Below are 17,384 nucleotides of genomic sequence, written 5' to 3'. Positions count from 1 at the left end.
AAGATCTAGCAGCTTCTACATTAAGGGATGGAAGGGTGTGGAATATGATATTCCAGAAGTCAAAGGAACTAGGACTAAAACCAAGAATCACCTACCCAGCAAAACTGAGTATAATACTTCAGGGGAAAAAAATGGTCTTTCAATGAAATTGGGGAATTTCAAGCATTCTTGATGAAAAGACCAGAGCTGAAAAGAAAATTTGACTTTCAAACACAAGAATGAAGAGAAGCATGAAAAGGTAAACAGCAAAGAAAAGTCATAAGGGACTTACTAAAGTTGAGCTGTTTACATTCCTACATGGAAAGAAAATATTTGTAACTCTTGAAACTTTTCAGTATCTGGGTAGTGGGTGGGATTATACACACACACACACATGCATACACACACAGAGACAGAGAGCACAGAGTGAATTGAATAGGATGGGATCATATAATAAAAAAATGAAATTAAGTGGTGAGAGAGAAATATATTGGGAGGAGAAAGGGAGAAATGGAATGGGGCAAATTATCTCTCATAAAAGAGGCAAGCAAAAGACTTTTTAGTGGAGGGAAAAAGAAGGGAGGTGAGAGAAAAACATGAAGCTTACTCTCATCACATTCCACTAAAGGAAGGAATAAAATGCACACTCATTTTGGTATGAAAACCTATCTTACAATACAGGAAAGTGGGGGAGAAGGGGATAAGCAGGGTGGGGGGGATGATGGAAGGGAGGGCAATGGGAGGAGGGAGCAATTTGAAGTCAACACTCTTGGGGAGGGACCGGATCAAAAGAGAGAATAGAAGCAATGGGAGGCAGGATAGGATGGAGGGAAATATAGTTAGTCTTACACAACACGACTATTATGGAAGTCATTTTTAAAACTACACAGATATGGCCTGTATTGAATTGCTTGCCTTCCAAAGGGAATGGGTGGGGAGGGAGGGATGAAGAGAAGCTGGAACTCAAAGTATTAGGAACAACTGTCAAGTACTGTTCTTGCTACTAGGAAATAAGAAATACAGGTAAACGGGTATGGAAAGTTATCTGGCCCTACAGGACAAAAGAGAAGATGGGGACAAGGGAAGGGAGGGATGATAGAAGAGAGGGCAGATTGGTGATAGGGGCAATTAGAATGCTCGGTGTTTTGGGGTAGGGGTAGAGGACAAATGGGGAGAAAATTTGGAACCCAAAATTTTGTGAAAATGAATGTTAAAAGTTAAATAAATTAATTTTAAAAAAGTAAAAAAAAAATTGAAATTGAAAATCTTATTTAGAAATGAATGTTGAAAACTATCTTTACATGTAATTGGAAAAAAATGAAATACTATTAAGTGCAAAAAAATGTTTTAAGATAAAATCTCAAAAGTAAATTAAAATGACCTGAAGCTTTTACACACATGCTATCAGCCCATCCACACCCTCAACAATCAAGGCAACGAGAAAACTGTCTTCTCTGTCCCAGAACCCTCAGGTTCTCCTTCTAGGCCTACCCTCCTTCTATGCGCTTTCATGGGTTTCCCTCTTACCATAAACAACCAGCTTGACTTTCCTTGATGCCGAGCCCACCTCGTTGGTGGCCTGACACTCATAATCTCCACTGTCACGGGATGAGACTGAAGCAATGAATAGAGAACTCTCGTTTAATAATGACAAGCCTGGACCACTGCTCAGGAGCTCTGGGGATGAACTCTTCCGCCAGATCACTCTGGGCTTTGGAGTCCCTGGGTAGAGAGGGGAGGGGAGAGAAAGGAGTCATCAGAATCTACTGCTCAGACTGAGCCAGGCTTCTCAATGCCTCTACCTCCCACTGAAGCACTTAGCATCGTTGCTTGCACACAGTAGACATTTATTTGTTGAATTTTAAATGCCACCAAGCTTTTACTCATATCTAATAGGATCACAGGGTTTAGAATTGGGAGGAACCTTATAGATCATCTACTTCAAAGTCTTCATCTTCTTGTAGATGAGAAACTGAGGCCTAGAAACTGGGGGAATGGATAGCCCCAGGTCACACAGCTAATTGAGAGCAGAACTAGAATTGACCACCAATTGCGTCCAAGGCCAAGGTCATTTTTCCTTCCTGTCTTGATGCCATCCATGGGTCAGAGCTCTAGTTGAAGTCCCATTTCCTCTCTGAACCCTTTCCTGATGCGCCATCCCACACCCCTGGCCCCAGCCCACCCTGACCTCTCCTTCCTCTGGGATCCTGTAGCACTTGTACCACTCATCTGGGACGTATCAGAAACCACCTTGTGGCAGTCTAATTTTTCAGAAGTATGTTGTTTGAGTCCTCAACTAAAGTGAAAACTCTTTGCAGATAGGGACTGTGTTCTAAATATCTCCATATCTTCCATAAAGGTACACTTCCATGGCCAAAAGCTGCCTTTTCTCCATTGAGTTGACTGGCTACATTTCTTGCTCAAAGACAAAGCCTTAAACCCAATTCACTGTGGAGCTCATAGACTGGACAACAGGTCCCCGCCCACCTAGCACAGAATGAATGTAAATACTAAATAGTAACTGATTCTCTTTTGCCCAGGAACTCTGAGGGTCTTCATCTCCCAGTTTGATTTTTTTTTTTTATTAAAGGGGCCATCCCTTGAGCAACTACTTAAAGAAGCCTATTCATTGAATGGGAGTATCACACTCAAAGTGAGAATCTGATAAGACCTTAGCCTAAAATGGCCAGAGTCTCCCACTGCATCCTGGACCATCTCCAGTCCTCCTGATGAATATCAGGCTATTGGACCCAGATGCCTCTGGAGGAGAAAGTGAGGCTGGTGACCTTGCACCACTTTCTCTCACTCAAATCAAAGTCAACTGCAAGTCACATCATCATCTCCCTGATGTCACGGTTTTCTTCAGTAATGAAGGATGAACCCAATAATAATGTCTTCCATATCATCTAGCACAGGGCCTGAAACATAGTAGGTACTCAGGAAAGACTTGCCAAATGAGCAAATGAATGAATGAATCATGGTGCTTGCCATGGGGTATGGTAGTGAATGGGAGAAGAAAGGAAATTAACCCTTCTTCAATACCTACTATGTGCCAGGCACTGTATGAAGCACTTTACGGGTGGTATAATCTCATTTGCTCTTCACAACAATCCATGGACAGAGGCACAATTATTATCCCCATTTTACAGATGCATCAACTGAGGCAGACAGAGGTTGTGTGACTTGCCAAAGGTGACATAGTTAGAGACTGTCTGATATATATATATATAAAATATATATTTTCTGGCTGCTCCCCAGAATTCACAGCTCAGCACCCACCAAGCCCTAATCACATATTCATCCACCATCATTTATGATCATCATTAATCATAAAGGCTCATATGAATTGTGAATGCTCATGAGTATTAATAACAGCCCAGGTTTTATCTCTCATTTATCTCAGCAGCAATGGAAGCCCATTCTTGGTAGACAATCCAACACTGTCCCCCTGTGTCCCTGGGAGGGACTCAGCTGATACCTGGAGGCGAGGGGCAGTGACAGTACTCCATTCTGTGGAGGGCAGGGTCAGGGTTAGGTATGAAACTCTCTTCCCCAATCATCTCCCTGGCTCTCCTCCACGCCAGCCTCACTTTACTACTGCCACCCCACACCATTCCCTTTCATTAAGGTTTGACTACATTTGTGCCTAGAACCCAAGACATTCAACTTAAAGACAGAAGAGAAGAACTTGAGAGAGGATCTAATAGAATCAAAGATTTAGAGCTAGATGTCATCTAGTGAACTTCCTCATTTTACAGATAAAGAAACTGAGAAGTAAAATTATATAAGGCCACCCAGAGTGGAAATCTGAATGCATTTGTCCTCTCACCTCAGCTGCAGCCACTCTTTCCACTGCATCACATTGCCTACTGACTACTCCCTCACACCCATTTTAAGGATGGGTAAACTGAGTCCCAGAGTTATTTGTTCAAAGATGGTGGACTCAAGCCCAGGCCTTCTAACTCTGGACCAGATGCCTGACACCACACTGCCTGTTAAGTGACAAAGCTAGGGACTTCAGTCCAGGTCTCCTGACTCCCCTCCCGGCACTGTTTCTACCACACCACAATTGCCTCCCAGGAGCCAGTTCATGTTAACTGAGCAGCTACTTGGTGATTTATAAATGGGAACTTTCATTAGGGTCAGGGGGAAAAGCTCTCCAGGGTGTGGTTGTCCTAGGCAGGACGACTCAGAGCACCTGAACAGAGGGACCAGCCCTGCAGTATCCTCACATATCAGGTCAAGTTATCTTGAGGAAGGAGTGCTACTATTGGCCACAAGGTGGTGCTGTGAGCAAGGGTTCTTTTGTCGTTCATTTTTTGGGGGGTTTTATCTGCAAACAGGGAACCTAGAGAATTCTAATCTTTTGGGGACAGATCTTAGATAACAGGATGACAAGGTCCTGTAGCTAGGGTTAGAAGGGACTTTAGAGGTCACTCAATCCACCTTCCTCAATTTACACATGAGGCACAGAAAGGTCACCCAGATTTAACAAGTAGCAGAACTTGAAGTCAAAACCAGGTCTGCTGACTCCAAAGTCTGTGCTCTTTCCACATTTCCTGGAAAGGTGGCTCCCCTGGGGATGGGGAGAACCAGGGATATACAACAGCCAAATCCAAGATTGCTAAATTTTCCATGTGAACATCTGTAGCTTAGAAATCCAGCAAATGCTACAAATCAGGGCTTGATTTATTGTTTTGTTGATTGTCCAGAAGACGGGAAAGTGATGGAGAACGTGTTAAAAATGCAGATTAAACTTTGGAAAGGTGGTTTGCTTTTCAGAGAGATGGTTTTTAAACATGTACCAGCACATCCCTAGGGACACCCTAAAAAATGATAGTCGAAGAAAAGACAGTCTTTTCTCCCTTTCCTGTCCCACCCCAACATTTGGCAGACACCTCTTACCAGCATCCTCCTTTCACAAGACACTAATAAGGTGATAAGGCCTTAAACCTTTCAGCTCACCTAAGACTGAGCATAGAGCCCCCAGAAACCCCCTGGAATTCGTCTGAATTATCTAGTTTAAACCTCTTACTTTATAAATAGGGGAAACCAAGGCCCAAGGGAAGGGAAAGAACTTGTCCAAAGTCACGCAAGTGAGATGGAAGGGGCTAGAAGTTGATGAGGCTTTGTCTTCACTTCCTAGCCCCTGTCTCCTTGCCAGGGAAGTCTCACCTGTCACCGGGCAGGGGAGGCTGGCATTCTCTCCGACCACTCTCTCCATCAGGGTTTCAGCACCCTTGGCTTCCAAGTGTGGTGGTTCTGCCATAAGGGAGATATGACCATAGTTTCATTGTGTAGCCTCTTTGGCTTCCAAATGCCCTTGCCCTGCTCTCTCTGCTGGGATTGAAATGATGAGTCATCCTAGCCCTTGGGGAGCTGCAGAGGGCAGGGGAAAGAATTGTAGTCACCCAGCCCCACCTGTCCTCAGACATAGCTGGGAGAGAAGAACAGATCTTGAATTCCCAACTTTTGGGACCCTTCCTCCTGGTTCTATTGGTCGATGGCCAGAAATAGGTTTGGGTGGAAGGTGAGGAGGGAGTTATGCCACTCTCAATGTAATTGGGACAGGAGAAGCAAGAACAGAATAGAAATAGTACACATGTATGCCTATCACCACCCACAAATCCCCACAGTGTTCCTGACCCAGGCCTAGGCAAGGAATATGATTGGATAGGATCCTGGCTGCTTGGGAACCATGGAAATCTGTGTCTTGCATGAGCCATCCACCATGAGGTACCAGGGAGTTGGGTACATACTGTCCCTGGGACACTATGCTGCCCAACCAGAAGGTTGAAGATCATAGACCTAAAATTGAAAGGAACTTCAAAGGGTTACTCCAGCCCTCTTGTTTTTTCAGATAAGGAAATTGAGGTTAAAGGGCTTGTCCAAGGTCCTGAAGAAAGACTGAATGTATGTCCTCTGCTTCTAGGACAGTTGTTCTTTCTACTGTTTTACACTGTCTCCTACTCTGAGAGAAAAGTCTAATGAGGGGAGTATAGGACTGAGTCCCAGAAGTTAAAGAAATCCTTAGCTACATACATACAGCTGCCTCTCAGAGTACTCACTCACCCAGCACCTCCAGCTCCAGCTCCCGAGCATCCTCTCCAGCCTCATTGGAGGCCACACAGTGGTAGATTCCAGCATCTGAGACCTGCACGGATTCGAAGTGGATCGAACCAGCAGGGCCAACCCGGGCCTTCCCTGGCAAAGTGACTCCATCTTTGGACCAGCGTAGCTGAGGCTCTGGGTCGCCAGTGGCTACACAGGCCAAGTCCAGGGCCTCACCTGACAGCACCTTCATCAGTGGGGGACCTGGCTGTATCTGAGGGGGAACTGAGAGGGAAGCAGCTGGTGTCAAGATTGGGAAGCAGCTCTAGGTGGAGGTCTCTATAACTTAAACACAAATACACACACACACACACACACACACACACACACAACCTATGGCTCACACAGGCCAGGGCAAGGCAGTAACTGTCACTCTTAGCTTAGCCTCAGGCAATGCCATACAGATAGATCTCCCACACCAACCATCACAGCACCACAGGAAGTGGTTGACATAGAGAATGCGAGAGCCTGAACCCATAGCATCCTAGAACTTAGAACCAGATGAGACCTTATTACTCAGCTAGTTCAATCCTCTCCTTTTTCAGAGGACAACACTGATGCCCAGAGGGGGAGAATGACTTTCTCGAAGTTATACAACAATATATAGCATAGTTGGTAGAGCACTACACATCTATCTTCTTGTTCCTAATCCAAGGTTTGATTTTCTATAGAAGAGCCCTGAGAAATGAGGAAGCCTCCCCAATCCACCCACCACAATCCTTAGGTCTGATTCTGTCCCAGGTGGGAAAGGACCAGAATAACAGAATCCTATAGTACCAACGTACACCTACTACCACCCCCAGCTTCCCAGGATGCTGCTGTCCCAAGTCTAAGCAAGGAGTCAGGCTGCATGGACAGACCCCTGACTGCCAAGAGCCATGGGGATGTGTATTCTTCAAGAGGAGACTAGGGAGATGAGAACAGGCCATCCCTAGCTCTGAAGGGCCCCAGGCACTGGCCCCATACTAGAGAGCTAGGGGAGTAGCCACCAACTCTGGGGCCAAACGGTGGAGAGACAATGTGATAATTGGTGTCTGTAATCCCAGCACCAGGCAGCTGTCAGCCTCAGCAGCCTAAGATGCCGGGAAGTGTTACTCAGCCGCATGTGCTCCCATATCCACACATGTGCACCAACACACATTCAGGAAGCAATGGGCAAGCAAGTAAAAATCCATAAACAAGCTAGAGTACATACATGGAGACAAAGGCATGATCCCTCCTCTGAAGGGACATGAGCATAATTATATGGACACATTCATACACATGCACATATACATACATATTTCCATATACAAAAGTTTAGTTTTATATATATATATACATATACACACACATATACTCTCTCACACACATGGAAAGACATGTTAAAAGAGGAGAGGAGGGGAGGAAGAAGAAGAAGAAGAAGAAGAAGAAGAAGAAGAAGAAGAAGAAGAAGAAGAAAGAAGAAGAAGAAAGAAGAAGAAGAAGAAGAAAGAAGAAGAAGGAGGAGGAGGAAGAGGAGAAGGAGAAGAGAAAGAAGAAGAAGTAAAAGTAGAAGAAGAAGAAGAGATGAGAGCAAAGAAGAAGCAGAGGGAGAGGGAGAGGGAGAGGGAGAGGGAGAGGGAGAGGGAGAGGGAGAGGGAGAGGGAGAGAGAGAGAGAGAGAGAGAGAGAGAGAGAGAGAGAGAGAGAGAGAGAGAGAGAGAAATGGAAATGAAGAGAAACAGTGGAGAGAGGGGAACAGACAAAGCCAGGCCCATGTATCTGAAAGGGAGACCTGGGAGCATCAGTCCAGACTTCCGACAGTGCCCACCACCTTTACACTGGGCTCAGTGTCTCTCATCCCTCCTCCTCCCCACTTCCAGGTAAAGGGCCCTACCTTGCACCTCAAGGACATAGCTCTGGGAGGCAGTACCCGCTGGGTTGGAGGCTGTGCAGGTGTACAGGCCACTATCTTCTACATTTATTTCTGCCAGCTTCAGAGAGCCCGAGGGGAGAAAGTTGTGCCTGCTCAGGAGAGAGCGGTAAAGCAAGCAGAAGGTCATTCTAATAAGACCTGGCCTCCCCAATCCCCCCTCACCTTTCTTTCTCCCAACTTGGCTTTTCCAAATCTAATTTCTCCTTCTAGGTCAATCTCAAGTACCACCTGCTCTATGAATCCTTCCCTGACTTCTCATCTCACAGCACCCTTTCCCCCCACCCCACCTTCCTTCAGTCTATCCATCAAACACTCAAGAAAAGGGCAGTTAGGTAGTGCAGTGGATAGAGCACTAGCCCTGGCATCAAAAGGATTTGAATTCAAATCTGGACTCAGACACTTACTAGCTATGTGACCCTGGGCAAGTCATTTAACCCCAATTGTGAAAGAAAAAAAACCCCACAGATTCAGAGGTGGCCATGTGACATAATGGAAGAGAGCAGAAGATCTGAGTTCATATCTCACCTTTGATGCCTAATGCCTGTGTTACTCTGAGCAAGTCATTTAATCCTCTTTGGGCCTCAGTTTCCTTATTTAAAATGAGGAGGTGGGACTAGATGACCTCTAAGGTCCTTTCTAGTTCTAGAGCTAGAATCTTCATTTAGAACTGGAAGGAACCTTAGAAGTCATCTTGTTCTTCTCTCTAATTTTACAAATGAGGAAACCAAGGCTGAGAGAGTTTAAGTGACTCACACTGGGTCATACAACTAGTAAATGCTGGAGACAGGATATGAACCCAGGTCCTTCTGACTCCAAGTCTAGGGTGCTATCTACTACACCATACTTACTCTCTTAATTAACTTCACAATATTAGACAGGCTATGTTAAGTTTTCATGTGTGTCTTCTCTCCTTGCTCCTTGACAGGGACCATGTTTGATGCTTTTTTGGTTTTTACCCCTTTATGGCTCCCAACACAGGACTTGGTACAAAGTGTGTCAGCACTTCATTGTTCCAGTGGATTCATAATCCCATAATCCTATATCTTCTAAATTAATGTAAATCTCAACCTATTGATGTTTTCTCATCCTGTCACATTTTTGTCCAAATCTCCCTTCTATAAAGGACCTACACAACACATCCTGAAGGCCTCCCACTAAGCATTCTTACACTTTATGGATGCCCATGAAGCACTCAAGTTGCCTCCTCCATCATCAGTACATAGTCTTCCCCAACAGAAGACTTCGTGAGGCAAGAACTAAGTTTATGTCTTTTTATCCCCTGGAATGCAAATAATACCTTAGACATAACAGGTGCTTAATTAGTGCTTGCTGACTGGTTGGTGACTGATGATCCCTGCTCTCACTATATAACTGGCCCAACATACATTGCCTCAATAACATCCTTTAAGCCAGAGTAGTAATTTTGTAAATATCTCTTGATTTAGCATCTTCCAGTTAACACAGGGTTAATTACCTAACTTCCTCTCAAAATTCCTATTTCTGTCCCAGCATTCCAGTCACCCAGGGTCCCAATCTTGGAACTATTGTCAACTTTCCCCTGTTCCTCACCCCATAAATCCAATGATTTGTTGAGTTCTAGCCATTCGATTTACATGATATCTCACATATCTGCACTCTTTTCTCCGAATACATGGCCACCACCCTAGTTCAGATCCTTACCATCTCTTGCTGTATTATTGTAATAGTGTCTCTCCCCTCTCCAATCCATCCCCTACACAGTTGCCAAAGTCCTAGTTCCAACACACAGTGATCATTTCACTTCCCTGCTGAAGATGTTCCTGTAGCTTTCTAGCTCCTCTAAGATAAAATACAAAGTCCTTATTTTGGCTTTTAAAGCCCTGTACAGTCTGGCTTCAGTCTACCTTTCTAGGCTTCTTCCTCATTCCTCCCCCGCACACACTGCAAGAGCCAGCCAGGCCAGCCCACTCTCCAGTCCCCGTCCACATTCCATCTCTCGGCTCCATGTCTCCTTCTGTCTCCCAAGATTGTCCTGTTCTCTCTCCTCATCCCTGCCTTTCAGAACTCCTGGCTCCCTCAAAGGCTCAGCTCAAGCACTACCTCCTACAAAAGGCCTTTGCTGATTCCTTTAGTTGCTGATATTTCTATTTAGAGGGTCATAGAACTTGAAAGTTGGAAGGGACCTCAATTGACATCTGATCTAACCTATATCTCCAAGGAATCCTCATCGTAAAATACACAGCAAGTAGTTTTCCAACCTCTGCTTGAAGGCCTCCATGGGAGAGGAAACCACTCCTTTCTAAGGCAGCCCATTTGACCTTTGCAGAGCTTTAGTTGTTAGAAATATTTTCCTGGCATCAAACCCATATTTGCCCCTTTACAACATCTACCCATTGATTGTTCCCAGTTCAGCCCTCTGTGGTCAAACAGAACAAATGTAATCCTTTCATATGGCAGCCCTAAATACCTGAAGGTAGCTATCGTGTTCCCCCAAAGCTTCTCTTTTCCATACTCCTTCAACCAGTGCTCAGATGGCATTATTCAGGACTCTTCACCATCCTACTTGTCCATTTATGAATGTTCTCCAGCTCATCTATGTCTTTCTTAAACTGTGATGGCCTGAACTGAACAGAACACTCCCAATGTGGTCCTGTTAACTTATTTTATATATATGTGTATATATATATGTGTGTGTGTGTGTGTGTGTGTATATACACATACATACACACACACACACACACACACACACACACATATAATTTGTCCCCATCTCCTATTCCCCAGTAAAATGTGAGCTCCTCAAGGGAAGAAACTTTTCATTTTCATTCATTCAATTATTAGCCAGGCACTGTGTTAAGCCCTGGGGATACAAAAAGAAGCAAAAGAGAATTCCTGCCCTCAAAGGCCCTTAATAAACTGAATTGTACAGTCAGTCAACCAGTATTTATTAGACATTGACTCTATGCCAGGCACCATGCTAAGCACTGGGGAAGTTTATGGTCTAATGGAGAGGCAGGCAAAGAAGTTGCTCATTGAGTGACAGTTACTGGTAATAACAGGGATTTAAAATCCCACCTCGAGACTTTTGCCTGAGCTGTCTCTCATGTCTGGAATATGCATCTTTCTCCATCTCCACCTCTCAGAAACTTTAGTTTCCTTCAATCTTCAGCTCAGGCACCATTCCTTATGGGAAGCCTCTCTCCAGTTGTTAGCATTCTTTGCCTTCTCACATCAATTTGTATTAATTTATCTCCCTGTATTTTGTATCCCTCAGTAGAATATAAGCTCCTTGAGGGCGAAGACTTGCTTTCTTTTTTATTAATTGTATCCCCAGAACTTAGCCCAATTGCCCTACACACAGGGAGCACTTAATAAATTCTTGTCGAATTGAGGTCCCTTCTCTGGCCTCTCTGGAAGCTTCCGCTAATGTTGGGGGTAGAAGTGCATGTTCTCAAAACTGGTTCCAAGCCTCTGTCCAAGGAGGTGCCCCTGAGACCTAGGCTTCAAAGATTTGACAGCGTCAGATCCTCCCAGCCAGGCCTAATTGTACCAGAAAAGCTTCTGTCTTCTCTTGGGGGTTTCCACAGACAGACATGAAATCATCCCAGACCACATCTGCTGGCCTTCCCTGAGTGGACATCTGGGAATGGGGAGAAAACTGCCTCTGACAGGCATTGAGGAGAATGTGTGTGTGCTCATCCTTTGTTGCCGAAGAAGACCATGCCATCAGAGAAATGATGACATGACTTGCACTTGACTTTGTTTTGAGTGAGGGAGGGCTGTGCAGGTCACCAGCCTCATTACTCCTCCAACAGCCATCTGAATCCAGTGACCAGATATTCATCAGGATGACTGGAGATGACTCAGGATGGGGCAATTGGGGTTAAGTAACTTGCCCAAGGTCACACAGCTGGTGAGTGTCAAGTTATCTGAGGTGAGATTTGAACTCAGGTCCTCCTGACTCCTGCACTGGTGCTCAATACACTGCAACACCTAGCTGCTCCTGAGGAGAATGAAGGATATGAAGGACATTTGGCTCATCTGGGTCTGCCATCTATATGAAGCAAGTGATATCCAGAATGATGATCTAGAGGTCAGGAGACCTGGATCTTCATGCCAGCCTTGGTGCTCATTTAGCTCATGTAATCTCTCTGGGTCTTCCCCATCTAGAGAGAACCTGGGCAGAAGGCTAGAAGATTTCAACTCATCCTAAGAAAGTCTTATAACAGTCCATTAGAGTTGGGGAGCAATGGAACAGGTTATCTTGGGAAGTGGAGGCTCAGTCAGTCAACAAGCATTTATTAAGATCTCCCTATGTGACAGGCATTATACTAAGGACTGGGGATACAAAGAAATGCCAAAACACAGCTCCTGCTCTCAGCAAGCTCACATTAAAATGGGGGGAAATATGCAAATAACTATGAAAATACAAAATCACACAGTGTTTTTGTTGTTGTTGACTCGTGTCCAACTTTGTGGCCCCATTTGGGGTTTTCTCGGCAAAGATCCTGGAGGGGTTTACCATTTCTTCTCCAGCTCACTTTACAGATGAGGAAACTGAGGCAAACAGGGGTAAATGACCTGCCCAGGGTCACACAGCAAGTAAGCATCTGAGGCCAGATTTGAACTCAGGTCTTTCTGACTCCAAGCCCAGTCCTTTATCCACATGGTCATCTAGTTACCCTAACACACATATAGGAGAAGGAAGATAATCTTAGAAAGAAGACATGGCAGGGGTAAGGGAGAGACCAGGAAAGACCTCCTGCCTCAGTTAGAATTTGAACTGAACTAGAAGGATGCCCGTGTGTCTAGAAGGCAGAGAGGAAGAAGGTGGATTGTGTGCGAGTAGGAGGAAGAAAGCCAGGGCAGCTACACTGGAGGGGAGTAAAGTGTAAGGAGACCAGAAAGTTAGGAAGGAACCAAGTTGTAAAGGGCTTTAAAGAGAATTTGCTATTGATCCTGGCAGTAACATGGCCAGACCATGCTTTAGGAAAAACACAATGGCAACTGAATGAAAGATGGTTTGGAATGGGAAGAGACTTGAGTCAAGGGAGACCACTCAAGCAAATTACTGCCACATCCAAGCAAGAGATGCTGAGGGTTTATTCTAGGCTGGTGATTATGGGAGTACAGAAAAGGGGATATTTAGATTACATTAGATAGGTAGATAGGGAGAGAGAGAGAGATAAATGAACTCTGGGCAAGTCACTTAACCCTGTTTGCCTCAGTTTCCTCATCTTTAAAATGAGCTGGAGAAAGAAATGGCAAACCCACTCCAATATCTTTGCCAAGAAAACCCCAAATGGAGTCAGGAAAAGTCAGACAGGACTGAAACAACCAAACCACAATAAAAATATATACATATATACATACATATACATATATATGATATTGTGAAGATAGAAGTGGCAAGATTTTTCAACAGATTGGCTATGTAGGAAGAGTATGAGTGAGGAGATGAGGATGACACTGACTGGTTATAAGCTGAGTGACTAGAAGGATGATGGTGCCATCATCAGTTATGGGGAAGGTCAGAAAAGAAGAGGATTTAGAGAAAAAGACAGAGTTCTGTCTCAGATACACTGAGTTTGAGATAACTATAGGATATTCTATTCGAGATGTCCAAGAGACAATTGTTGATGTGGGATTGGAACTTGGAAGAGAGATTAAGGCTGGCTATATAGATCTGGCAAATACTGGCATAGAGATGTGTGGACCAATGGGAGTTAATGGGATCACCAAACAAGGAGGCATAGAAGGAAACAAAAATGGGGCCCAGGAGAGAGCCTTGGGAAGTGTTGGGAGCATTCAAGGAGAGGCTTGGTGACTGCTCTTCAGTGGGACTATTAGAAGGGATTCCTCTACTGGTTGAAGGGTTAGACTATGAGATTTCTAAGGTCCGCTCAAGCTTTAAGATTCTGTGATTCCAATATAGTGAAAAGAGCCCTAGATTTGGAATCAAAGAGCCTGGTTTCAAAACCTGGTGCTTTTAAATGTTCTCTGCTTTCTTTGATAAGTCCCAACCTCTGCAGGCCTCCCTTTCCCAAAGTGTGGTCAATTTCTTCATCTTTAGAATGAGATGGTTTGGGACACAAGGGGTGAGGGGCATATATTTCAGGACACAGCCATCGTATGGATTCATCTTACCTGGTTTTGCTTATTTGTTGCAAGGATTTCGAGGGAGATTGTTGTACCATTTTTTTAAAGTATAAAAAGAAAATAGAAGAAAGTTCACAAGGAAACACAGACAAGAAGGACAGTTTTAAAAGAAACATATAGAATATACTATGTACTTTTTTTGGCAGGGGGAACCAAGTGGTGTGAATTGGAGATTCATTGTTTCCTACAGAAAATTCCCTTTCTATGTTCTGCTGCAGATGGAAATGCCTTTTTTTTTTGTATTTATGTTCAGAATTTTTAAAACTCTGAAAATAAGGTGTGCCTAGATGTTCCTTCCAGCTCTAAATAGATGATCATTGCCTCCTCTCACAGGGTGATCAGAAGGATAGAGAATGAGAGAACTGATGAGAAAACACTTTCAGAAAGTAAAAGATGCCACTAAAAGTATTTGTAATAAAAAATACAGTCTCTTCCACATGAAGCTATATGCCCAAGAAAAGATGATGCCAGTCCATAACTACTTTGGGAGCTAAGTGGCACAATGGATAAAACTCTTGGCCTGGAATCAGGAAGATCTTAGTTCAAATTTGACCTCATATACTTACTAGCTGTGTGACCCTGGGCAAGTCACTTAACCCTGTTTGTCTCAGCTTCTTCATCTGTAAAATGTAAAGGAAATGACAAACCACTCCAGTACCCTTGCCAAGAAAACCCCAAATGGGTTTGAAAAGTCGGACATGACTGAAAAGACTGAACAACCACTATTTTAGGTAAGAACAATGCCCACCATTTTATATGTAAGGGGTAGTGTGAGTCTGTCTGGTTGTGGCTTGCAGAGAGACAACAGTAGGTATTTCTAGCATCTCCTCCTCTTCCCCTTCTCCAAGGAAGATTTTGATTCCTGCCAGAAAGGGAAGCAGGAGGTTGAAGCCAGAGGTTGGCCACTCTGCTCTCCTCAGAGAGGAGGTATCAGGCTAGCATTATATCTATCTGCTCCCATAAATATTGTTAGTGTAAAGGAAATAATTATTAGGTTCAAGCTCCACTACTGAATACTATTCCTTAACAGGAAAAAAAGGGCCCTAAGCGCTATGTGTGTGTATATATATATATATATATATATATATAATGAACACATATAGCAAAAGCAAATTAAATCCATTTATCCAAACAGATAGGAAACAGAAATCAAAGAAAGTATGCATGTGAAAATATATACCAAACAATACAGGGTCAATGAACTCTTCAGCTGGGAGTGTGATAACTTAACTCAACCAAGAAAGAGTCCAAGATCTCACCTAAGCAGAAATTTCCCAAAGTCAGCAAAGTATAGCCAGCTAGGGATAGGGACATGACAAAGACTGCCAGTTCCTCTGTATGTTGGCTTCTTCCCAGAGTCTTTCCCTTCAGGGACCTGAAGAGAGGTTGAAAGGATGCATCTTCTCCATCAAAGCTGGAAGCCAGAATAGCAGGAAGAAAGGGAAGATCTCTCTAACCCTTAACAACTCCATCAGCTCCCCAAGCAGACTTGGAGAATTAATCTCCACCAATAGAAAGCCACCCTATGAACCAAGGGTTACATATATGTGGGAAAGTCTCCCAAAAGGCCAAGTAAAAGAGTTGGTTACTTTCTGCTTTTGAGCAAAAATGCCCCCTGTTCTGTTGGCTAGCCCCACCCTAGTCATTGCTCCAAACCCAAGTAAGCTCCTGCTCCACATCATACATCCCAATACCTTTGGGAACACTGGAAATGAACAGATCTTGGAGACCAGGGCTAGGTCATCAAAGCCCAAACGAAGATGATGGCAAGAGGTTGTCTAAAGGCAGTAGAAAGCACTAAGAGAAAAAACATTGGTGGTCATCTAGCTTAAATATTCCCACCTAGGTTCTGGTCCCAGCCAGCCTGTGTGACTGGTCAAGTCATTTCTTCTCCCTGTGATTCAGGTTCGCTATCTAGTTCCTCTCTCAAATTCAAGGGATTCTACTTCTTCTCTCTAATTTGAGGGAAGTAGAGAGAGAAACTAGAATAGCTCTAAGGTCCTTTTGACTTTAACATTCTGTGTTCTAAACTTTTATGTTCTAGCAGGAGTGGGGAAACTGCGGCCTCGAGGTCACATGTGGCCCTTTAGGTCCTCAACCATGGTTCATTGACTGAATCCAAACTTCACAAAACAGATTATTTTATTAAGGGGTAATGTCCAATTCTAACATTCTGGGATTTTATGTTCTAAATTGCTTCTAGAGCTAACATTTTATGTTTTAGAATTCTGCGTTCCAAGGTAACTTCCGGTTCTAACAGTCTATGTTCTAAAATTCCATGTTCTAGATCATTTCCATTCCAAATATTCTATTTTTTAAAACTCTATGTTTTTAAGTTAACTTCCACTTCCAATATTTTGCATTCTAAAACTTTGTGTGCTAGGGTAACTTTTGGCTCTAATAAACTATATACGTCTCCCCCATTAGACTGTGAGCTTCTTGAGGTCAAGGACCTCTTTTGTCCCTTTTTGTTTTTCCAGAACTTGGCATAATGCCAAGGGCAGAGTGGCACCTAATAAATATTTATTGATTGACATTCTATGGCCACATCCACTAGAATTCTGTCATCGTTGTCCACTGCAGCTCCATCAGGCACTTGATAGGACCCCTCTAGGGGAGCTAAGCCTGACATTTGAGACCCTGAAATGAAGCTAGGGAACAGAAGAGAGGTAGGTTGAAACTGGGAGAGTAGAACCCCTCCTAATCCAGCCCGCTGCTGTTGAAGTATTTCTTATTTCAAAGCTGTCATGTAATTAAGACAATCATACTCCATACTCCAACGGCCAGATGGCAACATACAGAGAACAGATGAGAAAACTGAAAGGTTGGAAGGGAATTTCCTGTTTATGACATTCATCAGAGCCTGTCTCCTGAGCTCCTCAACACATTCTCAGCCAAGCATATAGTCTCGTGGAGGATAAGCCCATACAACCAGTACCCCAATGCCACAACTGCCCTGGGTCCCCCATGCACTGCCCACACCCACAAGTGCTTTGGGATGCCCCTGCCACACAAGAAATCCACTTGGGGAAGATGCTATGTGACACTGATGCTGGAGATACAACATCCAGAGAGATACAGGGCATCATGATGAAAAAAACCCACCACCCACCTAGGCTGGCGAATCCCCATCAGAGAGGCAGTCTAGAGTTCTGGGTTTGAATCTTGATCCTGAAAATTACTAGCTCATGGGCCATCTAGGTGGCACAGTGGTTAGAGCACCAGCCCTGGAGTCAGGAGGACCTGACTTCAAATCTGAC

General features: G+C 44.0%; 1 protein-coding gene across 8 annotated transcripts in view; it reads right to left on the bottom strand.

The window, feature by feature from the left end:
- The window catches only part of HMCN2 (hemicentin 2), a 175,963-nt gene that overhangs the window by 99,262 nt on the left and 59,317 nt on the right, over positions 1-17,384 (bottom strand). For all 8 annotated transcript variants that reach the window (XR_011972238.1, XM_072632716.1, XM_072632714.1 and 5 more), the window contains exons 23-26: positions 7,948-8,075; positions 6,052-6,315; positions 5,155-5,241; positions 1,507-1,701 (exon numbers count right to left, since the gene is read on the bottom strand). Coding sequence is in view for 7 of the 8 variants with exons in the window: in XM_072632716.1 (XP_072488817.1) it covers positions 1,507-1,701; positions 5,155-5,241; positions 6,052-6,315; positions 7,948-8,075 (674 nt within the window). In the remaining variant the exon portion in view is untranslated. The remainder of the gene's footprint in view (positions 1-1,506; positions 1,702-5,154; positions 5,242-6,051; positions 6,316-7,947; positions 8,076-17,384) is intronic.

This window comes from Notamacropus eugenii, chromosome 1, assembly GCF_028372415.1.
Source record: "Notamacropus eugenii isolate mMacEug1 chromosome 1, mMacEug1.pri_v2, whole genome shotgun sequence".
In the NCBI taxonomy this organism is placed as follows: domain Eukaryota; kingdom Metazoa; phylum Chordata; class Mammalia; order Diprotodontia; family Macropodidae; genus Notamacropus; species Notamacropus eugenii.
Note: the sequence above shows the minus strand (reverse complement) of the source record. Positions and strands in the feature narration are given on the sequence as shown.